The 21,657-nt window shown below is 42.8% G+C and overlaps 1 protein-coding gene across 6 annotated transcripts in view; it reads right to left on the reverse strand.

Moving 5' to 3' along the window:
• The window catches only part of TBC1D31 (TBC1 domain family member 31), an 80,628-nt gene that overhangs the window by 57,649 nt on the left and 1,322 nt on the right, over nucleotides 1-21,657 (reverse strand). For 3 of the 6 annotated variants that reach the window (XM_060393691.1, XM_060393689.1, XM_060393687.1), the window contains exons 2-3: nucleotides 9,303-21,453; nucleotides 87-233 (exon numbers count right to left, since the gene is read on the reverse strand). In XM_060393691.1, the coding sequence (XP_060249674.1) occupies nucleotides 87-111 (25 nt within the window). In that variant the 5' untranslated portion in view covers nucleotides 112-233; nucleotides 9,303-21,453. Of the gene's footprint in view, nucleotides 1-86; nucleotides 234-2,158; nucleotides 2,243-5,008; nucleotides 5,316-9,302; nucleotides 21,454-21,657 lie in introns of those variants that run through there. The other 3 variants (XM_027972928.2, XM_027972927.2, XM_042254166.1) reach the window with 2 other exon arrangements.

The raw sequence follows: 21,657 nt of genomic DNA on the forward strand, positions 1-21,657 counted from the left end.
AAATCTTTCTAAATAAATAATCAATAGTAGGTACTAAAATAGTCAAGAAAGTAATCACTTGGTAAATAGCCAAAGTATTTGCTCACCTGTTTCCACACAAGTCAAAAACATAGATATTTCCGTGATGGTCCCCAGCAATTAAACAATCACCTGAGCTATCAAAAGCTGCGTTCAAGAATCTTAAAACTTTGGGAAGGTAATCCGAAGTGTTGTGAATGATGTTCACTATAATTCTGCCAAAAAACAAACAAAACAAAAACCCATTAGACGCTATGCCATGCATCACTTGTTATTATGAAGCCCATGCATTGCGTAGCACACCTCACTAATTTTGAAGTTTTTTGCCTGCCCCTTCTTCCCTCTTCTACTGCTCCTCCTCCTTTCCTAGAAGCAACCATACAGTGACTTCTGAAAACTGTATAGGATGTTATTATCAGAGTTGCTACTGTGCGTTTATTCATCAAACACCTAAAAACTCACAAAGCATCAAACACTGCATAAGCCAGGAGATAAGGGTAGTTGATAGACAGAGGCCCTGCCCTTATGAAGCTTTCAGCACAGCAGTAAAGACAGACACTAAAAAAATAGTTTCCCTGGTGGTTCGGTGGTAAAGATTCCATCTGCCAATGCAGGGAACACTGGTTCCATCCCTGGTCCCAAACGAGTCCACAGAACAACACGCTGGAGAACAACTAGGCTTGTGCACCAGAGCTATTGAGCCTGTGCTCTAGAGCCCAGGAACTGCAACTATTGAAGGCTGTGCACCCTAGAGCCCGTGCTCCGCAACAACAGAAACCTGCACACCGTGTCTGGAGAGCAGCCCCTGCTCGCCACAACTAGAGGAGAGCCTGGGTGGCAACGAAGACCCAGCACAGCCAATAAATAAATTACTTAAAAAAACTCACGAGCAGATTTGTAAGCTGTGATTAAGTGACAGACAACAGGATATGATAAGAAAATGTATTTTTGACCAAGTAGTTGGATTGTTACCCCAAGCAACAGACATAAACAATGAAGTAATTAACGAAAAGTAGTTTTATATAAATCACAAACTACCATAGGTAAGAAAAATTTCAATTCAATATCCTAATTTTAAGACACCCTGATGAGATTTTGTTTTTGTGACTCAGGGTGTTCCAAGGGTACGTGAATTTTATTTTCAAGTGTATCTGTTGTTGTTGTTCACTCGCTCAGTCATGTCTGACTTTTTACGACCCTAAGAACTGTAGCACTCCAGGCTTCCCTGTCCTTCACAACCTCCGGGAATTTGCTCAAACTCGTGTCCCTTGAGTCAGTGATGTCATCCAACCATCTCATCCTCTGTCGCCCCCTTCTCCTCCTGCCCTCAATCTTTCCCAGCATCAGGGTCTTTTCCAATGAGTCGGCTCTTCGCATCAGGTGGCCAAAGTATTGGAGCTTTAGCTTCAATCTAAACGTATGATTATATCTGTCTAAAAGTATTATTTTTTGAGAGGAAGATCAAGTACCATATATCTGCTGAAAAGAAAACTTATAAATCTGCAGAACCAATTAACTCCTTAAAATAACACGTGTGTGTATACCTGGGTCATGAAGACCAGAGTAACCCCACTCTCTCCTGCATGCATGCATGTTAAGGCGCTTCAGTCATGTCTGACTTTTCGAGGCGCCATGGACTGTAGCCTGCCAGGCTCCTCTGTCCATGGGGTTCTCCAGGCAAGAACACTGAAGTGTGTTGCTGTGCCCTCTGACAGGGGATCTTCCCCACCCAGGGATTGAACTCGCGTCTCTATGTCTCCTGCATGGGCAGGTGGGTTCTTTACCAGTAGTGCCACCTGGGAAGCCCACTCTCTCCTGCAACAAGTTTTCAAATCATGAAATTTCTTAATTGACTTTAAATGAATTTTAATTTTAATATTAGAAACAATTGCCTCATTATCACTTCATTTAAAAACCACCAAATTAAGTATATCAAACATTTTCTTTACTTTATTTAAAAATAAGGCTTTTGAGACTCATTGGATGAAAGAGTAAAATTATTTCTATCCAGTTCCTGACAAAGATTCTTGGCTTGACCAAACTTTAGTCAGGCTTCAGAACCTTCTCCTAGGCTCATCTGTACATTCCCTTGAAAAATCTAACTTTAGCAAGCATGCTCAGTTTAATCAGAACTCCCTACCTTTAATATCGTCATCCTTGACACCTGATGGGGTTCCTCATTCTCCATCATCTCCCAACTGCTGTCTGATCTTCAGCAAGAATCCTGTGAGGTAGATTTACCCCAGATGTTTTCTCTTGGTAATTTTCCATCCTCTGACCCCTACCTCGCTCTCTGTTTATAACTTCCCTCTTGCTCAGGCTGTATTCCAAACCGAGCCCAGAACCATCAACTCCAGTTCTACATTGAGGTCTTGCTTCCTCTCTTGCAATAACAGTCCTGAATAATGTCCTTTTCACCACTTTAACTTCTGTCCAGCTCTGATTTTTCTCTGACATTCCCGAAGGGGAGTGGGGAGAATGTATTGAGACAATAAGTAACATCAAGATGTTCCCTGGCAATTAAACTTCGACCAAGCAAAGGACTTTCCCCTCCAGTCTTTTTTCTATAATGTTTACTATGTGTGTGTGTATTACAAAATTACAAGATCATTGTTCAAAATATGGAAAATACAGAAAGACACTAATAATTTTATTATAACCGTACCATCATGACATAATCACATTTAATAGCAAAATTCTGTCCTTCTGACTTTTCATATAAATCACACATACAAGTATTTATTTTAGAACTGTTTTTCAATGGCTCATAATTTGCCTGATGGTGCTCCTCAGTCCTTAAACATAATAAAAACATCAAATATTTACTGAATACCCAGAAACATGAGACACTAATTCCCTAAGACAATCTTGCTGTTAAGTGCGATTATCTTCACTTACTACCTAAGATTAACTTGCCCAAGGCCACAGAGCTGGTGGGCGGACATCTACTTCAACTGCGGTCCCTCTGACTTCACAGTCAGCGCTCCCCACTCCGCTGCCCTTCTCAACATCATAACAATGGGTGTTAATGAACAAAAAGAAACTATGTTTTAGTGGAAGAAACAGATAAGGACATTTTCACACAAATGTGAGTCATTTTCTGAATCTTGTATGTGTACCTAGATAGTAAGAAAAACAATTATTATGGGTAGGCATAATTTTTAGAACATTTAGAATCTCAGAAGTAGAGGCGGTGTTGGGACTTCCGTGGTGGTTCAGGGGCTGACAGTCCACCTTCTAAGGCAGGTGACGTGGGCTCAACCCCTGGCGGGTGAACTATGATTCCACGCACCACAACTAGCACCCAGCACAGCCAAAACAAACAAACAAAATTTTTTTTAAAGAAGTAGAGGTGATATTTACATAAACTCCAAATTTGGGAGTGAAAAATCTATACGGAAGAATTCTTGTTCCAGACAAAATATTAATTCAATGGAGACGATGGGACAGCAACATTCCTGGAGGACTGAGAACAACCAGAAACCAAATAAGCTGATGGTATCATGTGCAGCACTGTGCTTTTGCAGTTGGCACTCAAAGTCTACTGATTTTTTGAGAAGCAACCAAAGAATCAACAGAAAAATTACTAGAATGAGAAACACATGAAATATGATCACAAGTGAGGCAGTAAAGTCAATGGAATCCTAAGGGATTAAAAGCAGTAAGACTAAGATGGCACCAATATGGCACCACTTTGGGACAAAGGCTCCCATTAAAGTCACACAAGAGCATCAACAGGACAGAGACGAGGGAAAAGAATGAAAGGAAGAGCTGGGGAGGAAGGGATGAATGGGCAGAGCAAGAGGATTCTTAGAGCAGTGAAAATATTTTGTATGAGACCATAATGGTGGAAGGGTCATTATACATTTGTCCAAACCTACAGAATGTAGAACACGAAGACTGAATCTTAAGGTAAACAGTGGAATTCGGTTGGTAACCATGCGTCAACACAGGCTGAGCAACTGCAACAAGCTTACTGCTCTGGTGGGGGACATTAATAAAGGTGTGGCTAGGCGTCTGTGGAGGCAAGAGATGCATGGGAAATCTCTGTACCTTCTTCTCAATTTTGCTGCGAACCTAAACCTGTCCTAAAGAAACAAAGTCTATTTTTTAAAAAAGCAGCAGCAACACTGAGCTTACTAGAAGGCTGACCTACGCTGGATACACATTAATGCATAAACTCCGAGAGAACCAGAAGTTTGTTCCGTTCCACAACTGTCCCCCAGCGCTTAGAGGCTTGGCAAGGAAGTAGGTGCTCATCAAATAACTGATGACTAGAATGCTTGCATGCCTGACTGCTAACAATGATTCAAGAATGGATAAAAGATTCAAGGACGGCATTTGGAAAAGAGAGAAGTGCATTCTTCTCTGGCATCCGTTCCTCCTCCTGAGTTCTTTCCCAGATGTTATAATTAACAAATAAGTTACTGAGCATCTACCGCGTGCCAGGAATACCACAGGGATTCCGGGCTAATTAAAGGAGGCAGTCCTGGCTCCCATCAGAAGTGCAAACTCCCCAGCATAAATCAGGCCCTCCACGCTGATCCTAATTGAGACTCCTGTCCCCAAGACAGGGAAAGGGGGTCTCTAATGCTGGGAGGGATTGGGGGCAGGAGGAGAAGGGGACGACAGAGGATGAGATGGCTGGATGGCATTACTGACTCGATGGACGTGAGTCTGAGTGAACTCCGGGAGTTGGTGATGGACAGGGAGGCCTGGCGTGCTGCGATTCATGGGGTCGCAAGGAGTCGGACACGACTGAGCGACTGAACTGAAGGATCATGAAACTCAAGCTACCTGCGTTTATCAGAGGTCACCCAACCGGGCGATCACGAGCAGGGAAAAAACCAGAACCTCCGTCCGGTTCCCCGCACCCCCTCCCGAGACCTTCCCCAAACAAACCCGCAAACGCCTCCCCGAAGCCGCGGACCCGCCCCTCGCCAGCCTCCATCCCCCTCCAGCGCGCGCCTCCTCCCGCCGCGGCCTGTACCCGTCCCGAGTGGCCGGGGATGGCTTGCGGTGCCATATCTTGCCGCTCTCCTTGCTGCCCAGGTCTGTGCTCTGCATGTCGCGGCTCCCGCGCGGGCGCCGCTGGCCCGGACAACGGTCCCGGCGCTTTCCCAGCAGGCGCCGCGCTCCCGGCCCGGGAAACTTCAAGCGCAGGCCGAGGAAGCAGGGAGCCCCCGCGTGGATTGTACCAAACGCGCGCAGGACGCCGATATTTCTATTTACAACTAGTCGGGCCTTCCCTCCCAAACTCCGCTCAGCCGACCCTTCCCGCTCTGGACGATGGAATCGGCCAACGACCGTCTCCCTTAGGCTCCGCCCCTTTCGCGGTCCGCCTCCCAAAGCCTTCTGGGAGTCGTAGTTTTCTGCAGGTGTAAATTTGGAAAGCTCAGCAGTGGCCACAGGACTGGAAAAGGTCAGTTTTCATTCCAATTCCAAAGAAAGGCAATGCAAAAGAATGCTCAGACTGTCACACAATTGCACTTATCTCACATGCTAGTAAAGTAATGCTCAAAATTCTCCAAGCCAGGCTTCAGCAATACGTGAACCATGAACTTCCTGATGTTCAAGCTGGTTTTATAGAAAAGGCAGAGGAACCAGAGATCAAATCGCCAACATCCGCTGGATCATGGAAAAGCAAGAGAGTTCCAGAAAAACATCTATTTCTGCTTTCTTGACTATGCCAAAGCCTTTGACTGTGTGGATCACAATAAACTGTGGAAAATTCTGAGAGAGATGGGAATTCCAGATCACCTGACCTGCCTCTTGAGAAACCTGTATGCAGGTCAGGAAGCAACAGTTAGAACTGGACATGGAACAACAGACTGGTTCCAAATAGGAAAAGGAGTATGTCAAGGCTGTATATTGTCACCCTGCTTATTTAACTTATATGCAGAGTACATCATGAGAAATGCTGGGCTGGAAGAAGCACGGGCTGGAAGAAACATAAGCTGGAATCAAGATTGCCGGGAGAAATATCAATAACCTCAGATATGCAGATGACACCACCCTTATGGCAGAAAGTGAAGAGGAACTAAAAAGCCTCTTGATGAAAGTGAAAGAGGAGAGTGGAAAAGTTGGCTTAAAGCTCAACATTCAGAAAACGAAGATCATGACATCCGGTCCCATCACTTCATGGAAAATAGATGGGGAAACAGTGGAAACAGTGTCAGACTTTATTTTTTGGGGCTCCAAAATCACTGCAGATGGTGACTGCAGCCATGAAATTAAAAGACGCTTACTCCTTGGAAGAAAAGTTATCACCAACCTAGACAGCATATTCAAAAGCAGAGACATTACTTTGCCGAGTAAGGTCCGTCTAGTCAAGGCTATGGTTTTCCAGTAGTCATGTATAGATGTGAGAGTTGGATTGTGAAGAGGGCTGAGCACCAAAGAACTGATGCTTTCGAACTGTGGTGTTGGAGAAGACTCTTGAGAGTCCCTTGGACTGCAAGGAGATCCAACCAGTCCATTCTGAAGGACATCAACCCTGGGATTTCTTTGGAAGGAATGATGCTAAAGCTGAAACTCCAGTACTTCGGCCACCTCATGCACAGAGTTGACTCATTGGAAAAGACTCTGATGCTGGGAGGATTGGGGGCAGGAGGAAAAGGGGACGACAGAGGATGAGATGGCTGGATGGCATCACCGACTCAATGGACTTGAGTCTGAGTGAACTCTGGGAGTTGGTGATGGACAAGGAGGCCTGGTGTGCTGCGATTCATGGGGTCACAAAGAGTCGGACACGACTGAGCGACTGAACTGAACTGAACGTGGGCGCTTGGTATCGCCTTGGGAATTCTGATCTCTGGGTGCCTCAGTGGGTTTTAGACTCCCAAGGGAAGGAAAGAAAATAATTTTACCTGGTGGCCCCGGATTGTGTTTCACATTGCGTTTAGGGATTAAGAAGTTGTACAGACAACTAATAGAGAAGAAAGGACCCAAAGGCATGGAGAGTTAAAGGGTTCCTTTTATAGAGTATTCCGGTTCAGAAAGAATCTTGATAGTCTGCTCTTGTTGACCTTTTCACCATCATCATGAGTGTTGTTTCAGTTCCAAGTCTAGTTCAGTTCAGTCGCTCAGTCGTGTCCGACTCTTTGTGACCCCATGGACCACAGCATGCCAGGCCTCCCTGTCCATCACCAACTCCTGGAGTCTACTCAAACTCATCTCCATTGAGTCGGTGATGCCATTAAACCATCTCATCCTCTGTCGTCCCCTTCTCCTCCTGCCTTCACTCTTTCCCAGTATCAGGGTCTTTTCAAATGAGTCAGCTTTTCGTATCAGGTGGCCAAAGTATTGGAGTTTCAGCTTCAACATCAGTCCTTCCAATGAACACTCAGGACTGATCTCCTTTAGGATGGACTGGTTGGATCTCCTTGCAGTCCAAGGGACTGTCAAGTCTTCTCCAATACCACCGTCCAAAAGCATCAATTCTTCAGTGCTCAGATTTTTTTATAGTCCAACTCTCACATCCATACATGACTACTGGAAAAACCATAGCCTTGACCAGAAAGAGGCTCACTATTATAGTGTCCAATTCACCAGACAGGCATCAATAAAGCAGTGTGATCAACAGTAGGTTGTGTTGACACCAGAGAAATTCTTTCTGAAGACTATTTGCTTAGAACTTTCATAGTGCTTTGTGGCTGGTGTTTTGTAGCTAAGTTGTGTCGGGCTCTTTGTGACCCTATGGGCTGGTAGCCCAGCAGGCTTCTCTGTCCCTGGAATTCTGCAGGCAAGAATCCTGGAGTGGGTTGCCATTCCCTTCTCCAGGGGATCTTCCCAACCCAGGGATTGAACCAGAGTTTTTTGTGTCTCCTGCATTGGCAGGGGAGTTATTTACCACTAGCGCCACCTGGGAACTAGGTATCAAACATGCTTCCCTGGTGACTCAGATGGTAAAGAATTGGCCTGCAATGCGGCAGCCCTGGGTTCAGCCCCTGGCTTAGGAAGATCCCCTGGAGGAGGGCATGGCAACCCACTCCAGTATTCCTGCCTGGAGAATCCCCATGGACAGAGGAGCCTGGCGGGTTACAGTCCACGGGGTCACAAAGAGTCGGACCAGACTGAGCAACTAAGCACAGCAGGTATCACTCTTCTATAGTGCTTGAGGAGTATCAATTCATTTAATTCATTTAATCCTCACAGTGAACCTACAATATTGATAGTACCATTGTCCCCATCCTTAGTGCTCTGTGAGGTAGTGTTGGTTTCCTGAGGCTGCGGCTAAGACAATAGAAATTTATTCTCCTACCGTTCTGTAAGCCAGAGTCTGAATCAAGTGTCGGCTGGCTGCTCCCTCCAGAGGTTCTAGGGAAGACTCCGCCCCCCCCTTTTTTTCTCTTCCAGCTTCTGGTGGCCGCTGGCTTCCTTGGTTTGAGACGTCACTTCATTCTCTGCCTCATTTTCACCACACCTTCTCTTTTCCTCTGATCTCTATCTCCAATCTGCCTTTACTTTTCCCTTATAAGAACACCTGTCACTGGATTTAGGGCTCACTTGGATAATACAGGATAATCTCAAGACCCTTAATTTACTTACACCTGCAAAGACCTTATTTCCAAATCAGGTATCATCCATACATTCTGGGGATTAGACCATGGGTTTGTACTTTGGGAGCCCACTATTCAACCCACTACAGGGAGAAAAATCACTTTTTCAAAATTACATGGCCATGGTATTTTAAAAGCTCAAACTCTATCAGAAAAGCAGAACTCTCACAAAAATTTAGCAATGCAGATTTAGAAACTTTTTGTATTGTATCAAGGGATGGCCCTGAGAGACCAGACAACTCTTAATAACCCATCACAGAGAAGATGACTGCATTCCTTATTTTATTAGCTTTGAGATGGCAATAAACTGTGTATGAATGTTTGGATTATTATTCATGAAATTTAGGATGTTAAGCTTATGGTCTTTAACTTGATTTCTTTTAATTTTTTTTTTTTTTTTTTAGGCTGCACCATGAGTGGGGCAGGTGGGATCTTAGTTCCTAGACCAAACCGCTGGATTTCCAGGGAAGTCCCTGTTGGTGCATAAGTCAAAACACAGGTTATTCCCGCATTTGTGTCTCACACAGCAAACCATACAACATTTCATCAGTATCAGAGACAAATCTGCTGAATGATTTCCCATTAGGGAATGACTCTGCTTTAACCTGCCTGCAGCTCAGCTTGTATGGGTTGTCACAGCCTATGTGACCATTCAAGTCAATTTCAGATACGAATAAGAGGTTTCTATATTACAGATGTTCTGGACACCCACTTTGCACTTACCTTCGGATTTAATTGGATCTGGTCTGAAGGTCAGGCTGATAATTGAAGAGATGTGCATGCTTCCAGTCATTATAATCTCCCAATTTTAATAACCCAAGTCGGTAGACCAGCTTGAAAGTTGAAAGATGTTCAGGCGTGTCAGACTCTTTGTGACTCCATGGACTATATGGTGCATGGAATGCTACAGGCCAGAGTACTGGAGTGGGTAGCCATTCACTTTTCCAGGGGATCTTCCCAACCCAGGGTTCAAACCCAGGTCTCCCACATTGCAGGCTGATTCTTTAACAGCTGAGCCACAAGGAAAGCCCAAGAATATTGGAGTGGATAGCCTGTCCCTTGGGTTATTAAAATAAATAATAAAAATATTTATTAACAAATATGTTTAAAATTTTAGTATTATTTTAAAATAAATATTTTTAAAATGTTTATTTAAAAAAATATTTATTTATTTGGCTACACTGGGTCTTACTTGCAGCACAAGGGTTCTTCATTGTGGCATGTGGGATCTAGTTCCCTGACCTGAGCCCCCAGTCTAAGCCACTGAAGCACCAGGGAAGTCCTTCTAGTTCCATCTTGAATCATTACTTAGTCAATAACTGATGCATCCTATACATATATACATATATATTTTTTCAGCTTTACTGATGTGTAATTGACATTGAATAAACTGCACATATTTAAAGTGTGTAATTTTATAAATTTTGACATAAATTTATTCCTGTGAAACCATCACCATAATCAAGATAATGAATACATCCATCACCTCCAAAATATTCTTCCTGACTCTTTGCAGTCTCTTTTTATTCCTACCCCACCCTATCCACAGACAGCCACTGATCTGCTTTCTGTTTCTTAGATTAGTTAATGTAGAAATTTATACAAAGGAGTGTTAATTAGGTACTGTGTTTTTTTTGAGGAAGGTGGTCTGGCTTCTTTCATTCAGCAGAATTATTTTGAGAGTCAACTATGTTGTTGGGTATATCAGTGGTTCATATTTTGTTATCACTGAGTAGTATTCTATGGTATTTATATACCACAATTAGTGAGTATATTCACCTATTGAGGAACATTACCAAGAAAGCTGTTATGAACATTTCTGTGCAAGTCTCTGTATGTTTCCATCTCTGGCGAGTAAACTCCTAGCTGTGGAATGGCCGGACCATATAGTAAGTGTAGGTTTAACTTTTTAAGAAAGCATCAAGCATTTTCAAAGTAGCTGTCATTTTACATCCCCACCGATACTGAGTAGTGTAAGATATTTTCAGGTACTCTGCTTCTATGAGGAGTCTGTGTAATTATAGCCATTCTAGGGTATTATGGTACCTCATGGTGATTTTAATTTCCATTTCTAGAATGACAAATGACGTTCAGTATCTTCCCGTGATTATTTGCTTCTGCATATATCTGCTCAGATCTTTTGCCTGATTTATAATTAGGCTGTTTATTCTCTTATTATTGAGTTTTGAGGATTCTGTATATGTTCTGGATATAGGCCTTTTATCATATTTAAGTTTCGCAAATATTTTCTCCCGTGTCTTGCTTTTTCATTCTCTTGACAGTGTCTCTGAATGAATAGAAAATATTAATGTGGATGAAGGGTTGACCAGGTCAGTCACTGTGGAAGGGCTCCAAACAGGCAACAGTTGGATGACAAGGGTACGTTGACACATTGCGTAGGAAAGCTGACATTGCACAGGAAAGAGCTGTTTCATTAGTAAAACAGAAATGTGTGTCATGCTGCTAACTGATACAAAGCCAGGCCATGTTTTCCATTTCCTAGATGACTATTTGGCCCTGTAAGCAAAGGGGTTAGGAGGCCAAAGCCATTACAGGTGAACTGTGACATTGTGCACCTCCCCCACCCTTTAAATATGAGTGAGGACAGAGAAAGAAAATCAAAGGGATATGCTCTGAGTTGCTTAAATAAATATTCACGCCTAGGGGTACTCATAAAACATACATGAAAGCAATCCAGGGTAGCATTTCATGTGGAATCAAAAGGATTTGGCATCTACAGCTGAAATGGTACAGTATCAAAGCAGAGGGGAAAGTGTGATGTTGATCTTGACAGGCAGCAAGATCATTCCCACATACTGTGAGAAACTACTCACATAGACGAGGGTTTCTAAAAGGCCTTCTCTTGACTAAAGGCAGGAGGGGACCAGAGGGTGAAGCTCCCATTTCTATGGCAGAATGGGCAGTGGTTGCAAATTTCCCACCTTTTTTTTTTTTAAAAATATTTATTTATTTAATAGTTTGGTTGTGGTTGGTCTTTGTTGACGTACTCGGGCTTTCTCTAGTTGCAGCCAAGCAGGGGCTACTCTCTAATTGCTGTCTGTGGGTTTCTCATTGTAGTGGCTTCTATTGTTTCAGGAGAGAAGCTCTAGCCCCCCGGGCTTTAGTAGCTGTGGTGCATGGGCTTAGATACAAATAATCTCAAGAGGGGGCTTCCCTGGCAGTCTAGTGGTTAAGTCTTTGCCTTCCAATGCAGAGGGTATGGACTTGATCCCTGGTCAGGGAGCTAATATCCCATATGCCTCCTAGCCAAAAAAACAAAACATAAAAAGCAGAAGCAATATTGTAACAAATTCAATAAAGGCTTTAAAAATGGTCCACATCAAAAAAAATCGTAAAAAAATAACCTCAAGACCATACATAAAAAATTTTTTAAAAGACCATATATAATAGTAAAAAGGAGTATAATAACTAAGAAGTGATAAAATAAATAACTAATAAGGACCTACTATATAGCACAGGGAACCTTACTCAATACTCTGTAATGACCTATATGGGAAAAGAATGTAAAAGAGTGGATATGTGTGTATATATATATATATATTCTGATTCACCTTGCTGTATAACAGAAACTAACACAACAGTGTAAATCAACTATATTCCAATAAAAATTAATTTAAAAAAAGAAATGATATGTTTTGATTATGTATTATCTTTTTAAAAATGTAATTCATTTCAACCTAAGTTAGTATAATTTAACATTTAATAATTGATTCTGAAAATTCCACAGTTCACTCTTGTAAGCTAACATGAGCCTGCTCCAACACTTCAGTGTTTCTTACTTTCATCAACTTGTTATTGTTGTTGTTGTTTAGTCACTAAGTCATGTCCAAGTCTGCAACCCCATGAACTACAGCCAGGCTTCCCTGTCCTTCACTATCTCTGAGTCTGCTCAAACTCATGTCCATTGAGCCTGTGATACCATCCAACCATCTCATCCTCTGTTGCCCCCTTTTCCTGTTGCCCTCAATCTTTCCCAGCATCATTTTCAGTTGACTATTGCTGTGTAATACCCTACCTCAAAACTTATTGGCTTAAAACAAAACTGATTTCCTGTTTTTCACAATCCTGTGAGTTGACTGGGCTCAGCTGAACAGTTCTTCTGCTTCATATGATGTAGCCAAGGTCACTCATGTTTGCATTCAGTTGAAGTTGAATCCTGGAACATCCAGGATGACGTCTCATCTATCAGTGCTTCTCTCCATGTGGCCTCTGGTCCTTCAGGAATCTAGCCTGAACTTTGTTCTGGCTCCCAACAAAGGAATGTTCCAACAGGACAAGCTTGAAGGTGTCAGTGTTTAACAAGCTTCTGTTTCTATCACCATGCCTGCCAATGTCCCATTGGCTGAAGTAGGCCACGTGATCATGTCTAGACTCAGTGTAGATGGGAACTATGCTTGGGCAGGAATTCAGAGAGATGTGTTTTGTTGGAGGCTACTAATAAAATGGTTGACCACAGATGACCTCAGAAAATATCAGGGCACATTCAGAGGGAGTCCACACAGGAACAAATCATCTTTGAGGGGCATTGAAGGGTTGTCCATTGAAGGGTGTGTGGAGTTACAAATGAAGGAGGGAGAGTGGACCAGCACCACATGTAACTCAATGGTTCTCAACCGGGGTGAGTTTGCTCCCTGAACCCCAGAGGATGTTTGGCCGTGTCTACAGACATTCTTGGTTATCTTAACCGGTGAGATTGTCATTTGCTGCCAGTCATCCTTTGCACGGGGAAGGCTCTCACCAACCAACAACTGTAAACAGCACCAAAGTGTCAATAGCACTGCGGCTGAGAATACCTGTGTGTGATCTCACAGCACGAATGTGGCTTGTTCAGTATCTGTTTTCTCTTCCCAACACGTTTTCCCCTCCTGCTGCTGACAGCATGTACAAGATATAACATTCTCTCAGAGCTCTCCAAACACACGTTAGCCTACTTGGATTGGCTTCAAACGAATGTGACAGATGTAGCCTTTCTGGCTCCAGCGCCTTGCCAGGCAAGCATATGCATGTTTTGTATATCACATCTGCAACTAAAATTCCATGACTAAATGAGGACACACCTCCAACTCCCAATAAAATATCTCACATGACTTTTCCTCCAGGTTTTCCAGCTCTCAGAATCTCTTGATATCTCTCTTTAGTCTCTTCTCCAGGGAAGCTAGTCTGTTCTTTTCCTCACTATGTTAAAGTTACATTTGCCCTCTCTCTGCAAAGGCGTACTCACTCATTGGTTCAGTAAATGTCAATGAAGCGCCTACTTCTGGCCAGGGCTGTCGTGGGTGCTGGTGTGTAACAGGAAAGAAGAGAAAGTCAGTCGCCTTTGCGTGGAGCTGGCATGCTAGCTGGGGAGACAGACAACAACTAAAGAAAGAAATGATATCATGTTAGGTAATGAAAAGCAAAGAAAATTTTAAGTAGGGTAAAGGGACGAGAGCAATGGGGTGGGGTGATACTTTGATTAAGGGGTTTAGGGAAGACACCGCCTGAGGGGTGATGTCTGAGCAGAGGACTGGACACTAAGCAGGAGGGAGACACAAAGACGGGTTTCCTGTAATGTGTTCAGCACCCTGAGAGCTTTTACTTATTTATTTATGGCTGTGCTGGGCCTTCATTGTTGCACAAGGACTTTCTCTAGTTGGGGTGCAAGGGTTTCTCATTGTGGTGGCTTCATTGTTGCTGAGCACAGGCTTCTAGGAGCACAGGCTTTGGCGTTGTTGCTCCATGGTTTGTGGAATCTTCCTGGACCAGGGATCGAACCTATGTCCCCTACACTGGAAGGCGGATTCTTATCCACCGTGCCTCCAGGGAAGTCCCATGTTGGAGCTTTGTATTTGGTTTCCAGGGCTGTCACCAACTATCACAAAGTTGGTGACTTTGGGTGCTTGCGTGCTTAGTTGCTCAATCGTGTCTGACTCTTTGTGACCCCACGGACTGTAGCCCGTGAGGCTTCTCTGTCCATGGAATTTTCCAGGCAAGAATACTGGAGTGGTTTGCCATTTCCTCCTGCAGGGGAATCTTCCTGACCCAGGGATTGAAACTGCATCTCCTGTGTCTCCTGATTCTTTACCCGCTGAGCCATCTTAAAACAACCCAAATGTATCTTCTCAAATCTCCAGGAGCCAGAGATCTGAAACTGAGGTACTGGCAGGGTTGGGTCTTCCAGAGGCTCTAAGGAGAGTCTGTTCTCTGCCCCCCTTATAGCTCCAGGTGGCAGCCAGCAAGCCCTGATGTCCTTCGTCTTGCAGATGCATCACTCGAATCTCTGCCCTTGTCGTCACATGACCTTCTCCCCTCTGTGTGTCTGTGTCTGTTTTCTCTTTTTATAAGGACACCAAGTTATTGCTAATCCAGTGGTTTAGCTCACCCTAATCCAGCCTAGTTTCATTTTAACTTGATTACATCTGCAAAGACTCTATTTTCAAATAAGGTCACATTCACAGGGTACTGGGGGTTAGGGCATTACTATATCTTTTGGGGGAATATAATTCAACCCATATCATGATTGTTTTGGGATTATCACAATGACTGGGGGCACCACTGGCATTTAGGTCAGGGGCAAGGATGCTTGGCTGACATCCTGCAGTGTATAAACTGATCCCACACCCCTTGGAACGTTTACAAGCTATTCCTGTAAATGAAAACTGTATTTGGGATAGTTAAACTAGAACCAAATTCTGTTTCACATATAAACATAAAGGATATTTACAGGGATTTTACATACACTAAATTTTCCTAGAGTGCAACTACCATATGGATTGAGGCAAGATTGTACTTATTTTCTTTCTCCTTTTTTTAAAATTGAAATATATTTCACATATAAAACCGTATAAGTTTAAGGTGTGCATACTTGTTCTTTCTAATGTATGTGTGGGTGTATTCTTATTTTTGCTCCTATATTACATGAAAAATCGCATTTTATATATATATATATAAAATGTGTGTGTGTTAGTTGCTCAGTCGTGTCCAACTCTTTGCTACCCCATGGACTGTAGCCGGCCAGGTTCCTCTGTCCATGGAATTCTCCAGGTAAGAATACTGGAGTGGGTTGCCATCCCCTTCTCCAATATATGTGTATACATACACATACTATTCTGCACTTTCTCTTTTTCTCTCATCAAAAGTATCCTGGATGTCACTCCATGTGTATTTGTAGAGATCTTCCTTATTCTGTTTATAGCTGCATGTTATTCTAATGTGTGAATGTACTATAGTTTACTCAAACTATTTTCTAGGTATAGAAATTTAAGTTCTTTCCAATATGTTGCAGTTACAAATAACACAATAAATAACCTTGCATGTAACTTTAAAAATATATATATATTTTTTGTACTGTTATAGGTTTATCTTCAGGTTGAATTACCAAAATTGACATTGTTAGATTAAAGGGTAAATGTATAAGTTTGAGTGAACTCCGGGAGTTGTTGATGGACAGGGAGGCCTGGCATGCTGCAATTCACGGGGTTGCAAAGAGTCAGACACGACTGAGCGATTGAACTGAGCTGTTTCTATTGTGATAAATTCCCTCCCTAGGGGTACTGATTTTTGCCAGTTTAATAGGTGAGAAATAGTATCCGAGTATGGTTTTAAGTTGCATTTCTCTTATTATGAGAAAAGTTGAATATCTTTCAAAATGTTTTCAGTTTAGTTCAGTTCAGTTCAGTCTTTTAGTTGTGTCCGACTCTTTGTGATCCCATGAATCGCATCACGCCAGGCCTCCCTGTCCATCACCAACTCCCGGAGTTTACCCAAACTCACGTCCACTGAGTCGGTGATGCCATCCAGCCATCTCATCCTCTGTCATCCCCTTCTCCTCCTGCCCCTAATCCCTCCCAGCATCAGAATCTTTTCCAATGAGTCACCTCTTTGCATGAGGTGGCCAAAGTACTGGAGTTTCAGCTTTAGCATCAGTCCTTCCAATGAACACCCAGGGCTGATCTCCTTGCAGTCCAAGGGACTCTCAAGAGTCTTCTCCAACACCACAGTTCAAAAGCATCAATTCTTCGGTGCTCAGCTTTCTTCACATTCCAACTCTCACATCCATACATGGCTAAGGGAAAAACCATAGCCTTGACTAGATGGACCTTTGCTGGCAAAGTAATGTCTCTGCTTTTGAATATGCTATCTAGGTTGGTCATAACTTTTCTTCCAAGGAGTAAGTGTCTTTTAATTTCATGGCTGCAGTCACCATCTGCAGTGACTTTGGAGCCCCCAAAAATAAAGTTTGACACTGTTTCCACTGTTTCCCCATCTATTTCAGGGTAATATAATTCTTGGTGAAGTATCTGTGTATTTTGCCCACGTTTCTGTTGAGTTTTTGGTCTTTTTTTCCCTCAGTTTTTACAAGTTCTTTATTTCCTTGGGGATATTAATCTTTTATCTGTGGGTATACCTTGAAACTATTTTCTTTCAACATTATCTTTATTTCTGGCTGCGCTGGGTTTTGGTTTCACTGCTGTGCGTGGGCTTTCCCTAGCTGTGGCAAGGAGGGGCTACTCTTTAGTTGTGGAACACTGGCTCTTGGGCACCCCGGCTCAGTAGTTGTGGCGCATGGGCTTAGTTGCCCTGAGGTATGTGGGATCTTCCTGGGCCAGGATCAAACCCATGTGCTCTGCATTGGCAGGTGGATTCTTAACTACTGTATCACCAGAGAAGTGCTATAATATTTGGAGCCACGTCTTTTGAGTTGTTTTGCAGACACTGAAACCCCCACCAGATGGAAGAAGTTAAGTGTATGGTGCCCGCAAGCACATAGACCCCAGACCTGTGGAACCAAAAGCCTGAGGATGGTAACTCCTGATTACCTCACCACAAATCAGTCAAAAAAATGTCCACGAGCTGACTATGCCCTGCTCCTTGAACACTATAAAACTCCCACACAGTTCTGAGGGCAATTGCCCACTGTGGCCCCCTTTGCCTGGCAAAGCAATAAAGCTACTCTTCTTTATTTCACCCCAAACTCTGTCTCTGAGCTTCTACCCAGCACCAGTGAACAGAGCCTGAGTTTTGGCAACAACAGTGTGAACAGTAATGGAGCCAATGCCCAGAAAACACAACCACAGAGCTTGGTAAACAGCAGGCTCTCAACAAACAAACCACAACCTCGATGTAGGTGGCAGGTAATACTGTTTCCCCATTTGAAAGAGTCAACTAAGAGGTTAGTGACTTGCCTGTGGTCACACAATCAGCAGAGGATAGAGATAGGACTGGAATCCAGGTTGATTCTTCTACACTGTGTAGAAGGCTGCTTATTTAGTACACACACACACACACAGACATCAGAATAACAAATAGGAAATGCTTTACATGCTATTTAGTAATCCCCTTGTCTCCCAGTCCAGTGTGCCAAATTTTAAAAAATCCCTGGCACATGACTACAAATACAGGACTGGTTCTGCCAGGTATATCAGAGATGAATTATTATTCTTGCCATAGCTTCTTCATCTACAAGACAGGGCTAACAAAACCCCCCTCCTACTAGTTAACATAAAGATTAATTACATCTTTGCAGTGTGCTTTGGATATCTTTAATCTAGAAGGCACTCAGATGGCAGTCATTCCACTGGGATGGTGTTCCTATATAGCTGTTGTGACAGAAGGTATTTAAGTCATCAGTTCCCTGTCAGTGCCACTCAAAAGCGCACTGCTGAGTTTCAGCACTAGGCAGTGTTGTGTTCTCCATTGTTAGTGTCCCTCCAATTAAAGAAAAGTATTTATTTATTTGGCTGTGCTGGGTCGTAGCCGAGGCACACGAGACCTTTCAGCTGCGGCATAAGAATGCACAGTGGTGGCACGTGGGATCTAGTTTCCTGATCAGGGATTGAACCCAGGCCCCCTGCATTGGGAGTGAAGAGCCTCAGCCACTGGACCACCAGGGAAGTCTCTGCCTCCAATTTTTAAAGTTCTTTTTTCTTTGTTTAAAGAGAAAAAAATTAGAAAATATATTTTGGACAGGGCAGGAGAGACATAGTTCAGGTTATCCTAACCACTAGGCCACCAGGGAACTTCACAAATTTGTGTTTCTAAAGTCTGAAGTTGAATTTCAGAGTGAACACTCTCAATTCTAGAACATGACCCAGAAATAAATCCTGACAAACACTGGGTGAATGTTGTCTTGTTCTTTTTTTCTCCTCTCATGCACCTTACTTACAATTTAATCAGAGAAACCTTATTTAGCCCTGCACTTGAGCTAGATAACCCACTTTCTCTCACTGTACCTTGGATATGATGTGTGCATGCGTGCTAAATCGCTCCAGCCATATCCAACTCTTTTGCGACCCTATGGACTGTAGCCCACCAGGCTCCTTTGTCCATGGGATTCTCCGAGCAGGAATACTGGAATGGACTGTCATGCCCTTCTCCAGGGATCTCGCAGACCCAGGGATTGAACTCTAGGCTCTTACGTCTCCTGCGTTGGCAGGCAGGTTCTTTACTACTAGCGCCACCTGGGTTATGATGGGTAGTGGCTAAAAGAAAATGAGGAGAGATTTGGGAAGGAGCCACAGGCAAATTTTCCAAATGTTGTTATTTATACAGCATTCTTATTTTATATCAAAAGTATCTTCTCATAAAGTTTGTACCAATATACATTCCCAACAGCTTTGTACAGGTAAGCGGTTGCTTCACATATTGGGTTGGCTAAAAAGTTCATTCAGGTTTTTCTGTAAGATGTTCTAGAAAGACCCAAACAACTTTTTGGCCAACCCAATATTTACTGTTTGATATCCATTAGGCCCCCAAATATTGTATATGCTTCTTAGACTATGGAATATTTTGTGCCTTTTTGTTATGTAAAAAATGCTTTTGTTAATTAACATCGAGGACGTGGTGCTGAGGAATGTTCTCAAAAAATAATAGACTGATTGAAACTTTGTAGTCTGAAGTTATATCCTGGTGGATGGAACACCCCATTCTTGCTGAAGGACCTGAAGAATATGTGTCATTGTGACACAGGCTGTTAAGTCCAAGCTCAAAGCTTTCGATGAGGAGTTTTCAGGCCAAACATCCTACATTTATCTTAATTTTGAGATTTCCAAGGAGAGGACCTGGGATCAGCTTCTCAGCTTAGGCTTAGGTCTGATGTTAACACTTTTATACACAGCTCCTCTCTGTTCTGAGCCTATCAAAACGCTGCTTCATTGAAATTATGCCAGAATTCTGCCCTTCTTTAGAATCCAATAAAGACCTTAGTCTCTTTTGTTTAGCAAGATGTCCAGCTTCCTCTGGAGTGCATTCTCCCCCACCAGCAAATTAAGAAATCTAACCCTCTGGACTACAAGTGTGTTCCTAGTGGTTTTTCTATTGGCTGGCTGCATCAGTCTTAAACTGCAGGTCCTGATATGATCTGGCCAACCAACATGGCTGTTCTCTTGCTCACTGCACATCCCCTGCTGGACAGTGCCTGCTTCACCTATACCTGACTCACATGGCTGGCGTCCTACCCCTGACCCAGCTAGTGATTGCTCTAATCTTTAGATCCGAACATCTTCCCCAGGATAGCTTATCAAAGGAGCAGTGAAGGGCACACTCCTCCACTAGTTTCCCTGGTAACCAATGACCCAACCTGATGCCAATTTCCCCATAACTGGTAACTTCCCCCTTTCCCAAGTAGCAAAAATTGCTACCATGTCTTGACCACCGTCTGCCACATATGGTGAGGTGTTGCTCCAGGACCTTGCTTCAGAAGTGTAAACTACCTTTATCCATTAAACCATTGATGTCTCCATGGTTGAGTCTGGGCTCTTCCTTTGGCCTTTAAAAAAATTTTTTTTCTTTATATATATATATATATATATATATATATATACACATACATACATACATATAATTGAAGAATAGTTACAATGTTTCAGGTGCACAGCAAGGTGATTCAGTTATACATATAGACATATGTTATTTTTCAGATTATTTTCCATTATAGGTGACTACAAGATATAGACTATAGTTCCCTGTGCTATACAGTAAACCTCTGATGCTTGTTGCATATCTTTTTGTTTTTAATTAAAAGCCTAGCATTCTATTCATACCAAGTTAAACAAGTGGAATCAAAATATCATACTTTTTTTCAGTTAGACAAAAATTCACACGTTTCCTAAAAGATATATTATACATACTATTTGTATAAATGTATACAAAAGCTTTTCTACCGTGCTTGATAAAGTCTTGAGAAAGATTAACAACAAAAAGAGATGGAAAATTGGAAAACATAAACTAAGTGAAATGGGAGCACTAAATATGAAATAGAAAATGTGAAATGAACTGATAAAAGTAAAAGATCATCATTTCTTTGGTCTTGAAGCTGGGCATGTAAGGGGCTTGTAGGGTCTGCAGGGTGCACCCCAGCAATCCTACATCTGAAAACAACCAGAAAACATCTACTCTGCATCCTTTGATATATTCCTTTAAAAGCCTGATGGATTTTCATCTACTTGTAATTTAAGTCCTACCCAGCAAACTAGATTGAGTCTTGATCATTTCTGCTTTCAGTTCCTTCAACAATCCGAGCCAGTTGGAGCTGTTGACTGAAGAAAAACTGCATAACCTAAAAGTCATGAGTTAGGTTTTATTTGAGGAATTTACTTCCCAGGTAGTGCGAGTGGTAAAGAACCTGCTTGCCACTGCAGAAGACACAAGAGACACAGGTTCAATCCCTGGGTCAGGAAGATCTCCTGGAGAAGGAAATGGCAACCCACTCCAGTATTCTGGCCTGGGAAACCCCATGGACAGAGGAGCCTGGCGGGGCTACAGTCTGTGGGGGTCGCAGAAGAGTTGGACACAACTCAGTGACTAAACAACAACATAGCTCTGAAGAACTGCTCCGAAGAGGCAAGGGAGAAGTCAGGATGTATAGGAGGTTTTGCTGAAACAAAGCACATAGTCAAATATGAAAAGATTAGTACTAATCACAAAAACCAGACATCTCAAGTTAATGGTTTAGTGATTTCTGATTTACGGGAAGATGCAAGAATCTGGCTCATTGAAATTATACCTTAGGTATGCATCTTAACTATTTAGAGCCAGTATCCTGCTTTCCTCCTGGGCGCCCACTATCTGGGTGCTGCAG

Source organism: Ovis aries, chromosome 9 (assembly GCF_016772045.2).
Source record: "Ovis aries strain OAR_USU_Benz2616 breed Rambouillet chromosome 9, ARS-UI_Ramb_v3.0, whole genome shotgun sequence".
Lineage (NCBI taxonomy): Eukaryota > Metazoa > Chordata > Mammalia > Artiodactyla > Bovidae > Ovis > Ovis aries.